Raw genomic sequence first — 17,497 nt, 5'->3', positions numbered from 1 at the left:
ACCGAATTATTATTTTAAATACAATTAATTATTCGACATTAAATCGTCGTTTTACACTAAATATTGAAATAGTGCAAAATTTTGAAATGGGCTTTAAATATATACATTATGATATAATTAAAAATAAAATTTAAGTATGATTTAAAATAAATGTTAATTTCAAAAATTTCTCAAAAAACATATCGATTTATCTAAATCAAATGTTTTTAAAAATTAGTGATTTTTTTAAAATTCGTGTTTTTTATTGTTTCAGGCGAAAAAAATCGGTCTCAGGCGCACGTGCCGTGGATGATGAGTTTTGTCGGATTGAGTTATTAATCGTACGTTATAATCGGGACCGGTAACACTACGGCCGGCAAGTGCTGCCACCGGTGGTTATTTGCGCAAATACTCTTCGCTCGGATAGCGACCGTCAGTTCATCGTCAGTCGTACGGTGTTCTCGCTGTTGGCCGCACGTGTATCGTTCGCGGATTGAGCGCACGATCGTAACGCATCGGAAACATCGGACTAGTGAAAAGTGAAAATTTGGTCATAAAAATAATTTTAAATTCTAACAGTGATTTAAAAAACATATTAAATAATAATAATTAAGACGAATAATAATAATTTAAACGATTGACTAGTGATATCTGATCCGAATTTTTCAAGTCGGATTTGCGATTAGGTCGATTGGATTATCGCATTTTTTGTGATTTGTGATTTTTCATTTTCCTATTATTCGATGTTTACATGGTGGAGTGTTGTTTGGCACTGAACGACCAGCCAGATTGTCGTCGGTGCGGGGAGGGTACTGCGCAGGCGCGGCGCTCTAAGAGGTCTGCGATTGGACGGCGCGCGGTGGTGGGGGGCTCAGCTGGCTATATTGACAGCAGTGAACACGTTGCTGTCAGTCGGCTTGCGACTGTCGAGTCGTTTGGTTCGTGTTCGATGATCTCTCGGATCGGACTTATCGCAACTACGATGCGTTCTCGCGCGAGATGGTGATGGACGGCGACGAGATGATACTGCGCGACAACTGAGCCTGTTATGGATTTCTTTCTGTTTTCTTTTTGCTATGAACGAGCCGCCGCAGTAATTGTGATTGAGAGTTGAATTTTGTTTTTTGCGAAAACACATCGGATATCGAAGCGGCACTCTCGAACAGCGCTGCCGTTGCCGATCGACACAAACTTATAAAAACTAAGTGAAACTATATTTTAAAAATCAGTTCATATAATTTAAATCGAATAATAAAATTAGAGTGAAAAATGGTTCCACAACAGTATGCCAATCTACCGGTAGGCAGTGCGTCAATGAGCGCCATGCCTACGTTCGGATCGCAGTTAGTTGACAAAAACTCGTCCACGCCCTACACGGACGCTACTAAGGTAAGTGTCAATCATAAAAATTGCAGTGCGAAAAATGTGATTACAACAAAAAAGTGCAAAAGTGAAATAGTGCTCGAAATCGTACCGTTCCGTTGCCTAAAAGTATACTTGTGCAACAGTTTGCGCAATTCAAACAATTTGTTCGATAATCGTTGCAAACGAAGGTTGAGTAAACATCGGTAGGATTTCCTATTCTCAATTAAAAAGTGTACGAATCGCATAATACGAAAACGACCTCGCTCTCCAAATCGCCTAAGTCCGAAAAATACAAAAATCTAATAAATTCCGAATTTTGAAGCAATAGCTTTATTTATATCCGCCTAAAACATTCCATTTATTTAAAACTGATTTATAACAAAAAAGCACTTAGATATATTTTTCACGTGTAATATTTCAGAGTTGCATGTGCAATATAACTATTTCTAATTCAACTCGCGAGTGTAAATTATTCAATTTCACGATTCTTGTGAGCGCAATAGATGCAGTTATATGATTATTATTATGTGCTCAATATTCTGCATGTTTTGATCAGTTAAAAGTAGTCAAAATATTTTATTGGCGCATGTGATTCTTTCACACATATGCAATAAAACATCATATACAATTTTATTTTATATTTTCGGATCAATTTCTTGAAATTATCATAATGGCGCATTTAAACTAATTTTATTAAAAATGATTAAATATATTTATATTTAAATGAGCTTAAATTCTCGTGAGTAATGTTGTGATTCTCGAACCTTTCTGTTCTTTCAGAATAGTGGAAAATTTAAAGGTAACTGATTAGTATAGTGATCGCGAGTGCAAAGCGAAATTTAAAAAAAAATCACGACTGATAGTCCACTGTATATTAAATAGTTTTCACTAGCTATATATGAAATATAAATATTTTAAATTAAATTATTAAATTTCGCGATTGATATAAGCAAGAAAAAAATGTTTGTTTCAAATTTATATCAATACTTGTTTTTTCACTCGTTATAAATAATGACTGACATATTTGAATAATTGTTTGCAGAATATAATATACATATTTTATAATTTTTGAGCTGCATATGCCATTGGATATATAAATAATTTAAAGTACAAATTAAAAAAAAAAGATATAAGTAGTATCATAAATAAGAGTTATTTATTGCAGATTCAATTTAATTTTTGAGCTGCATATGCCATAAGCAGCTCATGTTTTATTCAAATACTTTTTATTCTAAACATTAATAAATAAAATATTTTTTATATTATTCTTAGATTATATCTAGATTATTTTCTCGCTTTTTCTAATTGCCACAAATTATAAATCAGTCTTTTGAAAATGTATCATCATTGCAACGCTGTATATGCAACAGTCAGTGTCGTTCAAATAGCGGGTATTCCTAATTTCGGATTGCTGAGAAAATCAACTCGGCGAAATTATCGTGACTAAAATCTCTAGAACGCGAATCATGCTTGGAATAATTCAGGGTCGCTCGAGTTTCCGCGGAGTGGTTGTGCAAAAATGATTCGCCGCTTTACATTGACATTAGTATATAAATTTATATTATAAAATATTAAAATTAAATTAAATCAGATTTTATATTAATCATTACTGCCGTACAGAAATAACAAATATATTGACAATCGCGTAGCATTTAAAATATGTAAATGAATGCAGTGGATTTAATTCGGACTATATGTTCAAGTGATATTGCGAGAAATAGATATCAGGTGTAATAATAATAACCCAAGTTCGCGAACTCGCATTTTAAACATAGTGAACTCTTTTGCACTATTATTATTGCTTTTGCATATTGTGCAACATTTACCATTTTAAAATTCGAGCTCAATTATTTTAATTATTTTTTTTTATGCGCGATTTGAAGTCAATTTTTTATTTAAGCTACAGATAAATAAGCAAAGCATTAAACGTGAATGTTTTATAAATAAACTTATTATATTTTTAAAAAAATATTCGCGATTTTATAGAATATTTTTTTTGCAATTTTTCGACATTGTATTCCTTTTTGTGCCTATATTTTTGCAAATGATAAATTGAATTACGATTTAAAGCTACATATGTAATTTAATTTAAAAAAAATGGTTTAATTCTACAGGCCTAAATAATAATAATTGAGCGCTCCAACTCACATTTTAAAATTATAAATGTTGCACAATGTGCTTAAATACAGCAATAATAATAATAATAAAATGGTAAATTTTAAGCAATATTTTTAATTGGAATGCAATGCAGTGGATTTAATTCGGACTATATGTTCAAGTGATATTGCGAGAAATAGATATCAGGTGTAATAATAATAACCCAAGTTCGCGAACTCGCATTTTAAACATAGTGAACTCTTTTGCACTATTATTATTGCTTTTGCATATTGTGCAACATTTACCATTTTAAAATTCGAGCTCAATTATTTTAATTATTTTTTTTTATGCGCGATTTGAAGTCAATTTTTTATTTAAGCTACAGATAAATAAGCAAAGCATTAAACGTGAATGTTTTATAAATAAACTTATTATATTTAAAAAAAAATATTCGCGATTTTATAGAATATTTTTTTTGCAATTTTTCGACATTGTATTCCTTTTTGTGCCTATATTTTTGCAAATGATAAATTGAATTACGATTTAAAGCTACATATGTAATTTAATTTAAAAAAAATGGTTTAATTCTACAGGCCTAAATAATAATAATTGAGCGCTCCAACTCACATTTTAAAATGATAAATGTTGCACAATGTGCTTAAATACAGCAATAATAATAATAATAAAATGGTAAATTTTAAGCAATATTTTTAATTGGAATGCAATAATGTAGTTTAAAGAGATGGTTCGAATCGTTAAATTTCATTGAAATTATAATAATAATAGTTCTCATTTTAAAATGGCAATTAATTGTTGTGCAATGCATTTTAAGATCTATAGCTAAATTTTAATTTCGCAAGATAGATATTGCTGATGTTTATCCAATACCGTTTTGCACTTCGACTGCTCAATAACGGAACGCGTGCCGGTGACGAGCCGCGTGCCAAAAACATTTGTTCAAATATTTTGGCATCATCCGCGGAATCTCCGCGAGTGGGACGAGACCGCGGACACACCTCAACTTTTGATGCGATGACGTAGGTCAGTGCGAATATTTTGTGCGAAAAAAACAAACCCAAAACGTGGTACGTTACGTAATCACGGCAACGCTGCAGTGCGTACGCCGAGCACGCGTGATAGATAGTAAAATGCATTTCATTATCGTTTCGTTTGTGTAAATAAACACTTGGAAACTCAAATATACATATATACATATAAGCCCATGCTCAATTTACACCTGATAAGTGGAGAGATAACGTAACGCGTAACGAACGCTTCATCGATCGTAAATAAAATACATGCATACATACACGTGCTCTGAGAGAATTATCAATAGTATAATATAGCTGTATCATTATTTAGAATAGATGCATTGAATCAAACGTTCACAAAAGGCAGCCTCACGAAAAGCTGAGCACAATATATATAATAACTTTAATCAACCTTGAAACTCTGAAAATCTCGTATACAAAAAAATGGGTATATAAACGCACATTTCAGTAATGTGTTCAAGTGTAATAATAGGTTAAAATGTATTATTCGTATAACAATAATATACTAGTAGGGGCTCTCAACATTTGAAAAAAAAATTAGTTTGAACTGCAGGACATTTTGTACTCGAAACATAAGTTTATAACTCAGCGAAAATTAGTCTATTTTGCTCATGCTTCTCAATCATGATTTTGTCTAAACATTGAACTTTCCTGTTGTTTGTGATTTAAAAAAAGTCCAGTCCAAAGTATTTATGTTTGTTCGCAAATCGTATATGTGTTTCGGCAAAGTATGGAAGTATGGATTCAATTTCTTTTCTTATGAATTTTCAAGTCTCCAGCGGCAAAATGTTCATCAAACGATTCTAATAAAATTTTGCAATGTTGTACATTACAATGATTTGATTTGTACTGTCTTCACAGACGATTTGAGCTTTATTATCTTACATATTCTTCCATTTTTAGATTTCGAATCGCATAAATGTTCTACGAATCTCGAGTGATTGAACTGAAATACGCTTCATACATACATACATATTATTTTGAAGTTTCGTTACCAATGTCAAATTTCATTACTGCGAATGTCGTTGGCCGTCTGTGAGAAGTTAATGACATTTTGTCATAAGTGTATGCAATATACATACATACGCAACACTCGCGTGTTGGAGCGTTCGACAATATTACACCGTGTTTACAAACTCGTTGAGCAATTGTTAATTAATATTAAAACATCAATTTTCACTCTTACCCGTTTCGCCTCGTAAATTTTACGCGTCAATGATCCGCGAATGAAATTTTCACACTCGGTTCTAGCATTCATTAGCGCCATTTTTTGTTGAGAGTTTTTTATATACATAGCTCTTGCATATGTAGAGAGAATCATCTACTGTTATAGGGTGTCGTATTAATATTTTTTATATATATTGTAAATTTCTCCCTTTTACGTTTAAACAGCTTTCGCCGATATGTGCCAAGTTGGCAAATGGCTAAACGCGAATTTATCTCCGAAGCGGGGGTTGAAACACTTGTTACGACGGCGGCCAACAGATGTCGCTCGCTTAACGACGTTTCAGCGGATTTATCTGGTGCAATTATCAGGACAAGCGCTGCTTTATTATGGCCCAATAAAACGGCACACATATCATAAACGCCGCGTTCGAGCACAATGTTGTGTTCCTCTTTCTGGAACTGTGTGTTTCAAAACTTTGTAGGTGATAGGTATAATACATACAAGTCACAGAAAACAAGTATTTTTTAAAACCTGGTCTTACTAAAGAATAAGGTTAGTCAAGATGCAGATTTTGATTGATTGCATATTTTTTTAATATTTACTAATATCTTTATTAATGTTTTTAAATATAAAAATACTTATTCGTATCTTATCTATCTAATATTCTTATCTTACTACTCGAAATCGCTAAGTCATTCGATAACCTAAATAATGATATAATAACTACTAATTAAATACACACTATAGGATATCATGCTTAATTGACGAACTGAAGAAAAATTTTGTTTTCTGATTAACTGTATCAGTTTCCGAACAGTTGTCCCCGATTTGATAATATATTATCAAATTAAATAATATTTATTTTAATGCATTGATAGTTATAAAAATATGTTTTTTATTTATATATCTGATTTTAATATATTAAACTTTAAATGTATTATATTTTTGACATTTTTTATGAACCACGTAATAGCCTGTTATTTGAAAAAATCCAATTACATTATACTATTTTTTCACCACCAAACTCAAACTTATTTCTATTTTTACATTAGCGATTTGCAATTAGTATTATTTTTATTATTGTTATTACGTAACAATATTACTAATTCAGATATAAAATCGCTCACTGTGTCAAGACAAGCGAGCGTGTAATTTATTTATTAAATACGCTATCGACTAATTATTTACATGAAATTATCGTTTGAGCGTAAATACTTACAACGCGTTTTTCTTTTGGGACGCTAAATGGCAATTAATCAGTCTATTTGATAATTTATTCCGTTAATAATTGTGGACATTGCTTTGCGAACGCACTGTAGTTTTTGCATAATAGTGGGTGTGTGTAGGATGAGGGCATCGTTAACTTAATGAAGTCCGAGGGCAAAACTGAACGGCAATTAAGCAGATTTCTAATCAACTTAGATTCACTGTAGCAATAAGTGTACTAGGGAATGGATTACGTTTAGTTTAAAATACTAGTTTTCCGTATTGTCTTTGACGCTGCGCATTCTAGTTTCTCGATCTTTTCCATAAATTTTAATAGACACTGTTTTTTACAATAATTAGGCATGTAAATTATATTATTCGTAGTAATTATTAAAACATGTAAAAAAAATTTAAATTAGTAAAACGTTTATCATTTAATTAAATATATTAGTGGGTATATATTATCACAGATTATTCTTAAATAACCACAAATTGTAGAGAAAATTTGCAATCGGAATGATATTTTGAAAAAGATATAAATAAAAACCTCTTTAGATTATTGAAAAAGCGTGATTTAATTGCCGATGGACAAATTTTGTGGAAAGCTACTATACATTTTTACAATCTGCCGATTCCCACCCAGAGCGGTATTGATGTTTTTCTTAAATCAGCAAAGCAAAGATAAGACCGAATAAAGTTTGAGAAAATCGTAAACAATCTGTCAATCAAATATTTTCAACCTCTATTTTTCTTATTTATTTATTTATTTTTAAATAAAAATTGTAACCTGACAGGCGTAAGCCCAATGAGTTACAACGGTGGAATAACAATTTTCAAGCGAGTATGCATATTTTCAAACATCTGGCACGGACACGCCCTTTCTTATGCAGTGGTTGTAAAAATTCTAAAAATATTTTAAACAAAAAATGTTAAATAAAAACAAGCAATTTTTTTCGAAAAAAAAAAAAACATTAGTTATAACGAATAGGTTCTGTAATGGAAAAAATCATAGGTAATTTCATATTTTCAATGAAACAAACTCTTGCGTATTTGGATTATTTAAGAATGACGCACTTGAAAGTATTCCAATAAAACTTAAGGCTTATTTTTTATTAGTTTTTATCGTGTCATCAAGGCTTATTTTTTATTAGTTTTTATCGTGTCATCACACGTTATAAATTATAGACGACTTTTCCTGTACCAGGAAGTATATAACATACATTCAAGTTTATCATACTATTTTTCTTTCTATTTTTTATGTAAAGAGATATATAGATAAGTTTAAGGAAGTGATCTTCCGGTGATGTATTAGATTTATATTATTGTATTGTATTTAGAAAAAATGCATATTATTACTGTTTTACACGAATGGTAAATTGAATTATAATATGTACTTTAATCTCTCAGATATGATATCAACTATTTAATTTATTTTGTATACGAATTAATAATCTCATATACGCAATAGAATTGAATAGAATATATTAAATTTGAACCACCTTTCGATTTTTATTATGTGATTTGTATTTTTGTTTATATTTCAAAACGCGCTTTGAATTCCGGTTCAAAGACTGCCAAATCCCCGGTTCGGGGTTCAACACTCCTGTAGTACGAGGGGAGCTTACCGCATTGTTTGTTACCGGGCAATTTAATTGTCATTAGCGGTTGAATTAATTCACTTTTGAAGATTAAATTGCTCCCCGCATCTAATGAAAGAATTGGTTGTATTGTACTTTTTTCGTGGAACGACTTTTCGGTGCAGCATAATATGTTCATTTGTCGCTGTCGAGACGCGCTCGACACTTGCTGGGTAATTTTCGTGCTGATAGTGCCTTAATTGCTTCCACCGCAAGAAAAGACCGTGAAAAAGAATAGTGCGTGTGTGGGACACGCGTGGTAGGCGACTTAACGTAAATAAATAAAAATAAAAATTAGTTAATCGTAAATGTTATTGCATATAGCTAGCAGATGAACAGTTAAAAGGTGCAGCAGAAGTACTAAACGTCCGCTTCACGTTAGTAAAAATGTGATAATTTATTGTATTACATAATATTTAGATAGGGTAGATAGAGATAGTGGGAAGGGATTTTATAGCATTATGATAATAATAAAAAATCAACTTATTAAGATAATGAACTCAATGGAAACTTTCACGGTCGAGCATATCGGTCGTTATCGGAAAAGCCTTGGTATAGTGCGCGAGACCTCATCGTTAACGATTACGAGCAAACCGGAAAATGTGAGGTCGCCATTTTCCACATTTTTCCTCTGGATAATTAATTGCGTGAACGCACTGCGCGAAGGACCTCAATGGCTAAACGTGTGTTTTCCTGGATAAATATATTAGCTGTGTGTAGTGTTTTGGTGGTGGTAGGCAGTCAAAGTTTTTGTAGCTTCTTTAGCAGCCGAGAAGTTTGGTAAAGAATAAAGGAGCGGCGGAACAAAATCGATTAAAAACAATTTTATTCGTTTTAAGTTTCAACGTGGGAAAAGAGATGTGATGGGGGGTAGCTGGGCGGCGGCATCCCTTGAGCGGGGGGTGGTTTTGGAGCTCGACAGAGGCGGCGCGCGAGAGTGGTGTGAGAATTATTTACTGAGAATGGTGTAAGCCGGGCGCGGGGGCCAATGTAGAGAGGAAAAAAATAAAAGAGGATATATTATTGGAAAAGCTAAGACTTTCTCCGCGAAGGATTTGTAAAGGGAAAGCCATAGTAATAATGGCAATTGGAAATACGCGAAACGTATTGGCATCTGTGTGTTGTCTTCTTCTTTATACGTACCTTCTAACACTTGATAACTTTTTTTAAGTTTCCTGGAATTTAGTATTGCTTTGAAAAAGTATTTTTTTATAATATCGTTCGCAGCACTTCACATTGAAAGGTCACCTATATATCTTAATAGCATACACTGCGACCCAGTTTGACGTTCGCTAAACAAACAAGATTTAGTATATATCTAGATGCATATGTATGTATATAAATAATAACAAATAATACCCATTTTACAGACACAATAGTAATTTTTGAATATATGCTAAATGATGCCTCTTTGCATTTGCATTAAAAAACAAATTGTATAGTAAACAATCAGATTGATATATAAATATGTAATTTCCTGTAAAATTGATAATTAGGAAGTAGCCATTTTACATGTAATGCCATCTTAATTATAACGATATTTGTAAAGTTAGGGAAAACTAGGAAAATCTATGCCAAAATAATCTTTCGGATATATAATATTCTTTTTATGTCCACGATTAAACTCTATCATTAAATAGCCTCTTTAATACGATCAAAATTTTATCTTTAAACAGCAACGACCCACTCGCGTGTATGTAACCTCTGCAAATTCCATTAAAAGATCTAACGGAAGGGGAAAAAAGTAGCAACCCGTGCATAGAAAAGCGGATTTGTACAACTGAGTGCCGTTTATGTGCTCCAAAGCGGCGAAATGGACAGTTTAGGGTCCGACTCCGTTAAAAGTCTGAGCTCTCATCTTCCGCGGAATTCCACGACTTCTCAAAAAGTGTATTTGATTCAATTTGGCTTCTACTTCCTTTTTCCATCTAACATTTGAATATCTCGCTCCGCAAACGAGCTCCGGCTGCTCCGCCCTCTCGGAGCCGAATAAAAGTTAGTACGTTAAAGTTTCTCAAGCTTTCGCAGCGCGGAGACTATTAAATCGCCTGCAGAAACTTGGGGGCTATCAACCCCGTAAAAGTCAGAGCCGGACTCGGAATATATATAGTCTTGATTCTTAGGGACGTCTGCGGCGTTTTAATTTATTAACGCGATTTGGCCCGTCTGGGGTGCCGATCATACGGCCTTCGATACTATCAGACCGTGAAACGGGTCTGTGCCAAGGTGAACTTTGTGAAGCTTTAAATTGAAAAACAAGTATAATAGATAATGCCCGTAATGAGAAGGGTTGTTCGGGCCGAAATATAATCACGATAACTTTCCGTGCACGTAAAATGGTAGAGTGTCGTTCCGTTTTGATTGTTTTCACCTTCGACGTGGTCAACAGGCGTGACCGGCTGGAGAAAAACGTTTCTAAAAAACATGTAACCACCGCGACGGTAATAATGTTTGAGATTGTGAGCCTGTAGGTCACGGAGATTATTAACATTGTAATTTAAATTAATCGGAAGTAAAGAAGTTGAGCGTCGAGCTTAGGGTGGTAAGGAAACATCTAAAAAACTGTCATTTCAACGATTCTTATAAAATATTCTAGGCATGAGCTTAATCATCCCATTAGCTCAGTTCCGCAAGAGCAGTTTCTAAAGCGTGTATCACCCAGATAGTATAAAACTTAGTCTTCACTTCGATGGTGTTTTATTAAATTGCTTGTCTCTATTTTATTATTATAATTCTGCTAAATATACATAGTCAAAATTACTTGCATGTAAATATTAATATACAAACCAAGGGATATAATTTAAACATTTATCCAAAACTACGTATGTGTCGCAAATGTCAATTTGACAGTGTATGTTTGACTAATGATGTAATTGTGTGATCACATCTCGCGTCTTAGCAAAGATTTTAAGCAATAATTAATTCTCTAATCAACAACGATGGTATTTTTGCATCGTCAGGGTTGTATAAACGTAATTAGGTAGATAGGTACATGTATGTAAGTCTCTTATTATACACATGTATCATTTTACTTCTGTCTTCACATATAAGACTGTATATCTATCTAGCAGATAATAAGACGTTTCAGCTGTACGAGTATGTTATGTCTCACACACAAAAAAAGAAAAAAGTTTTCCAATATCCGCTTTGTCATTCGACCTATAAACTGTGTTTTTATTCCGAAAGACGTAGGAGCTTTTGACTTTAACTTTTTTTATACACTCAAAGGATTGATTGTGCTTCAAATAACATTTCCGGCTCTGTTTATTAATTAGTATTAATATTGATTGGGAGACATAAAAGTGGTTTATGCCAATTGCTTTTTTACGAGTTGTGTGTGTATTTTAACGAGTTTATCGAATGAATAATGCGGAATGGTATGCCTATTGTATAGCAATCGATCGCCAAAAAAATGTATATGTCTTCAATAGTTTTATATTAAAAAAGCATTTATGTACATTTTGTTTATAAATATACATAGATAGTTAATCATAATGACAAGTATTACCTGAATAAAATAATTAATTTATATAACTGCTTACAATTTTTGCGGTCGTCACGCAATAATATTCTCAGTCAATTATTTTTTAAATTGAATTAAATATTTGGATACGTGGGGGTGTACTTAAGGCTAACACATTCGACAGCCGATCGGTTCAATACGACTATCCTATTGCCTGGCAGCGGTCAGTTTTTCTAGGGGTCTGGCCAGAAAACGCCACCCCTTCACGAGCAATAAAAAAAAGTATTTTATGATTCGAGACGCCCGCCCGTGTTTGTTGCCCTTATTTTTCTTTCTCCCCGCTTGAGCTTTATTGGTTTCGTATTATTTTCGGATGCGTTCGTTATTATAAGAAGGCTGGCGACCGAAACCTCTCCGCCTGCCTGCGCAGGCTTACGGCCTCGTACACCAAAGTATTAGGTATCAGGATTTCGACCAAATCCGCCTAATCCCATAAAAGCGCCGTTGCCCGGGGCGGAATCAATCAAAACATTATGTTCGTCGCCGGGCGCGGCTCGTCGGAAGAACTGCTGGATTGCAGCGCCCAATAAAATCTTATCTGAATATCTATATTGCTACTGCATTTAATATACAGCTTAATCAATTCTACATAGGATGTATTTGATGGCATCTTTCATAAAATTTGCTTAAATATATAACAAAAGTGCCTTTAGATATATTTTTAAAGTATTTAATGTTGGTTTTGGAAGTGTATCTTCATAACGCGAAAGATACACATACACCCATCCGGTTGTATACAGTTTTCCTTTCGGTTCGCTCGGGACGATTGTTGAGTTTGATTTAGCTTGTCCAAATATTGAAAAATTGTTAGGGCTGTGTCACACAGAGCACGTTGTTTGTAGTTTGGTGGATAGCTCACCAGAGTCGGGACGTGACTCGGAAATTTCTACAGCAAATATGAAACCGTCGAGAGGCAGAAACCGTGGAGAGAGAGAGAGAGAGAGAGAGAGAGAAAGAGATGGGGGTAGGTTGGTTCGGTAGGTAGATTAGCGAGCTGGTGGGCTATATCCAATCTATATGGTCGTGGTGCGGTACCGGCAGACGGTTTCGTCGTGCATGCCAAAGACCACTTGCACAACTTATGCGAAAATCAATACAAAACCATATCCTCCGGGGAAATTTCGTGCATGCATCCCCGTCGATATCCATCTGTCTGTTCCGTGAGCTTTCCGCTTGAAATTCTGGCCCCGGATTCGCCCGCTATACATTTTTTGCGCGCGGCATGCACATGCAAAAAGCGCGGCTCACGTGCTCCGGCAACTTGTGGTCGCCCCACACCACCACACTCCACGATGTGTGGTGTGACGCACGCCTTCTCTCAGTTATTCAACTAATGTACAAACTTGAGATCGTAATTTATCCGAGGATATGCGTGGTGTTGCTAGGTACGCCGTCTCCCGTCACTTTTTAATTGTGTTGGTGTGAACGCAGCATTAGAATTTGCGGCTCCTAACTCATATTTGAGATTCTTAGTGTCTGAAAACAAATGAATTACTCCGCGTCGCGTCGGTGTGAACACAACTTTAGAACTTCGAACGGCTTATCAAAAATTCATCGCCGGCGATTGGCCTCGTGCTGCGGCGTACCAAACCGGACCAAACTTGGCACGGGGTCTTATGATCTTTGATATGTAAAATTTAAAATATTAAATTTTTCATCAGCTAAAACGTTGCCGAGTTGTTATTTTTTATAGGTGTAACATCTGTGACCGATCTTTGATTGGAGCACTACTAAAAAAATAGTTTAAATAATACATAATTGTAACATCTTCAACATATAATCAAATTAATTTAATCATGATCATTGCGACCAATGAACCATACCGATGCTGCAGTACTGAAAGTTATGTAACATTGGAATGTCATAAACTAGACACAGCTGTCTATATATTCTTCTTTTGCGTCATTGCTTTTTACAATATGATTCAATACGAGTTGCCTATGTTATCAGCACTGTAAATCAGACAGCTGTCAATAATCACGCGTGTTAAAAATGTCAAATGTTAGTTTGCAACAATACATTTATAAAATAGATCGCTTAACCACAGCTCAATAAGTTAAATTGTACAATTGTTCTATAGAAATAGCAATTCTGTACGAGCTGTGTATCGAAATTTACGGGAAAATTATGGTCAAATTCATTTTCCCTACTGAGCGAACAATTCGCAATGTAGTGAAAAAAATCGAAGATACTTGAAGCCTGTGGCGCCCGTTCTGCTAAGAATATTAATGCCGTTCGCAGCTTTTCGTATGCCTCCTTTTGGCGCATTTTGCATCTGGACTTACACTCTTATAAAATTCAGATAAAACAAGAACCAAAGCTCAGAGATCATGGACAGCAAAGAATTTACGCAGATGTTGATTTTTCAAAGAAAATTTTCTATTCTTACAAGGCACATTTCCATCTCTCTGGTTATGTTAATAAGCAAAATTTCCGCATATAGGGCGAGAAAAATCTTCATGTGATTCACATGCTAAAAACTGACTGCTTGGTGCGCATTGTGGTCGGACAGCGTCATTGAGCTTTACTTTTTTTGAAATTATTATAATTATTTTACGTTTTGCTGGCGTCAATATCATGCGATTTAATGCCGTTGAATTTTTGTGGGTTACGCTAAAGTCGTGTCTACGCCGAGAAATCCGAAATATTGGAGCATCTAAAAACCAACAACGAGATACTGCCCGAAATGTACAAAAAAGTAATATTAAAGATCGGTGTCTGCAAAAGGTCCAGAGGCGGCCATTTAATAATTATTATTTAAATAATTTATGTTCGATTATTAAAAAATCCTAAGATATAAACTCAAGTAGGATCACCCCTTATTAACCGGAAAATGATGTTAAATTATTTAAATAATTATATAAAAAAATTTTACTTATTATTCAGCGTCAAGAATATCGAAAACCGTTCATGGACTTAAGTATACATATATACGTGAGCCATATGCTCCAATCTGGCGTTCTGCTACGAAAATATTTTTACAAAGCAAATGTTGAGCTTCACTGTATCAATAACAGACTGCTTTGATGGTATTTCGAGGGATGACATCGGCCAGGGAGTCGTTTGATCGACCGGCTGGCCCGAGGTTCCAACTTTGCCGATCAAAAGTTCGTTCCGCGTTTGTCGATTAGATAGATAGTTTCGCTTTGAGACTTTGATATTATGTTTTACCGAGCACAAATTTAGACCTTTTCTGGAATAAGTAGAGGAAGAAAACATATTGTTCACTCTGGCGGTTCCGTTTTGATTAATTAAGCATTTACTGTTTCGAATTTCGTATCTCTATTTATATGATTGGTGGTAGGACAGATAAATTGTGTCATAGTGTGAGATTAATTTTATATGATTTTTAACTATCACTTATAGCAGTATATTCCAAATAATCCAAAATATCTGTCGGTAGACACAACTCCATTGAAGTCTTTCGCATGCCCTGACTTTTGTGACGTCACGACAAAGCACGCTTTTTGGCCACCAAAAATATTTCACCTTTTCGTACCAGGTATCTGAAAAAAATGAAAAATTCGTCTCAATAATTTTAAAGCCCATTCGAAAACATAAAAAAGTATTTGCACAAGTGTGCGAGTATAGTGTAGTTGTGTCCCTTAGGGTAGGCTTTCTATACGTAGAAGAATATGTTAATTTATTTGTGTGTAACGCGTCGGCGACATTCACGGTACTCTTGGCTCCCGCTTAAAAAGTTAAACGCATGCATATTCTTGATACTCTCGACGGTTCATTTGCATATTTATGCGCTCTTTTTTATTTATGTTTGTATTATTTCGTTTTAAACGGTCCGTTCCGGGGGGGTGGTGGCTGGCGACGGACCCTCGGATTCTTTTTTCATTTCGGTAAAAAGAAAGCGCCGCAGATACGCGCGATTTGAATGGCAAATTGCGTTTAATGATCGCTCGAGGGGTCCGCGAATCTTCTGTGTGCAAATTTCTACTTTTTCCGGTCGTTTGATCGTTGTAATCTCGCGAGAGACGCAAATTTTTGAGAGTGCTGCACCCATGATCGCACACACCCCCTAGAAAAAAATACAAAAATTCAATGCATACACGTGCAGAAATAACCATTTTGATAATATTATTTAGCACTAGCAAACCTGATTGTCACCATTAAAGAACCGGTTACTTACTTGATGTGTTTCGACTCGTTATAGAAACTGAAAGTTAAGTCAGTTTCAAATATAACTCACGATATTATGAGATGAAACATGTGTGTGGGTATCTAAATAGGAGCAGGTCTGTTATGTTAGTACTAGCGACCCTTCTTTAATACAGTTAATCGTTTCCAAGAAGAGAGCGTGCTCTGGGAAGCTAGTTGTGTATATAACTAATTATATAATACGAGTGTCGCTTCCATATCGGTGACCTTAACAGTACTTATTATTCGTGTCTTATTCTGAGAGGCATAATCGACAGTGGCCCTACTTCAATAGTCAGTTGCATACTTGAATTATATCAAATCTAATTTATTTTAAGTATGTTAGTTAATACTTAGTCTTGACTCCTTAAAATGACGATGTACAGCAATTCTCCAAAATAACTAGATATAGTCGATTTTTTTAGTAATATATATATATATAATTTAAACAATAACATTTAAAGAAGTATAGGTGTATTTGTTTAATCCTTGTGTCAAAATCTTCTTGTTGTCCAAGGTATTCGGACCATTACTCGGGCCATGCCTCTTCCTCTTATTCTGCTTCATACATGATCATAAGCCTATTTACCAATTATGCTATGTTCAAAGAACTAGAAAATTATCTGAATATATTGTTGAATGTTTTTCTAATGTATCCATTATGTAATGCATGTAAAACGAAAATAGCACCACTCCAGAGAATCCACGTAACTCAGCATAATTTGAGGGATTAACGCGTAACGTCGTGTCTGGAAATAAATGCGCTTATTGTAATGCGATCCCTGATAATCCGGGCCCGTCTCTCCCGGAACACATTTGTATATAATGCACTCTGATGAATATGGAAAAAGGACTCCTCCGCGCCCGGTGATGAGCTCCTCTTTTTCTCATCCTCCACCGTCGTTCCTTTATTTCATTTTTTTTTCTTCAGACAGAGGAGCGCCGGGCGGATTGTTGAATATTTAAAATTATGCATCAGGCAATCTCGCCGGCTCTCTCTTTGTTGTTGCTGTTTCTTGGAAGTTTTTCCTCGTACTTGATTCCCTTTTCGTAAATTGGATCGGTCATTTTAAAAGGTTTTCCGCGAGGGGACATTTCCCCAGAAATTTCTCCCGCTGGCGACGACTCTCTCTAGCTGGCCAAAACCGCCCCGTTATTATTGCCGTTACATAATTTCTGGCAGAGAAATATTAATTTAATGTAATTCATCTGTAATGGTTCCAAGCGATTAAATTAATACTTGATCCTCAAAAAACAGTGAACCGATCACAAAACAAAAACCCGGAAGGCCGAAGAGCAAAAAATATTACCTCATCGTCGG

General features: G+C 34.6%; 1 protein-coding gene across 1 annotated transcript in view; it reads left to right on the top strand.

Moving 5' to 3' along the window:
- The first annotated feature begins 425 nt into the window (after positions 1–425).
- Positions 426–17,497, top strand: part of LOC148226204 (uncharacterized) — a 94,676-nt gene continuing 77,604 nt past the window's right edge. Inside the window, exon 1 of the mRNA XM_088203256.1 lies at positions 426–1,368. Coding sequence (XP_088059382.1) covers positions 1,249–1,368 — 120 coding nt within the window. The 5' untranslated portion in view covers positions 426–1,248. The remainder of the gene's footprint in view (positions 1,369–17,497) is intronic.

The sequence above is a fragment of the Plectrocnemia conspersa genome, unplaced genomic scaffold (assembly GCF_051122295.1).
Source record: "Plectrocnemia conspersa isolate PC_06_02 unplaced genomic scaffold, ASM5112229v1 ptg000014l, whole genome shotgun sequence".
Classification (NCBI taxonomy): domain Eukaryota; kingdom Metazoa; phylum Arthropoda; class Insecta; order Trichoptera; family Polycentropodidae; genus Plectrocnemia; species Plectrocnemia conspersa.
Note: the sequence above shows the minus strand (reverse complement) of the source record. Positions and strands in the feature narration are given on the sequence as shown.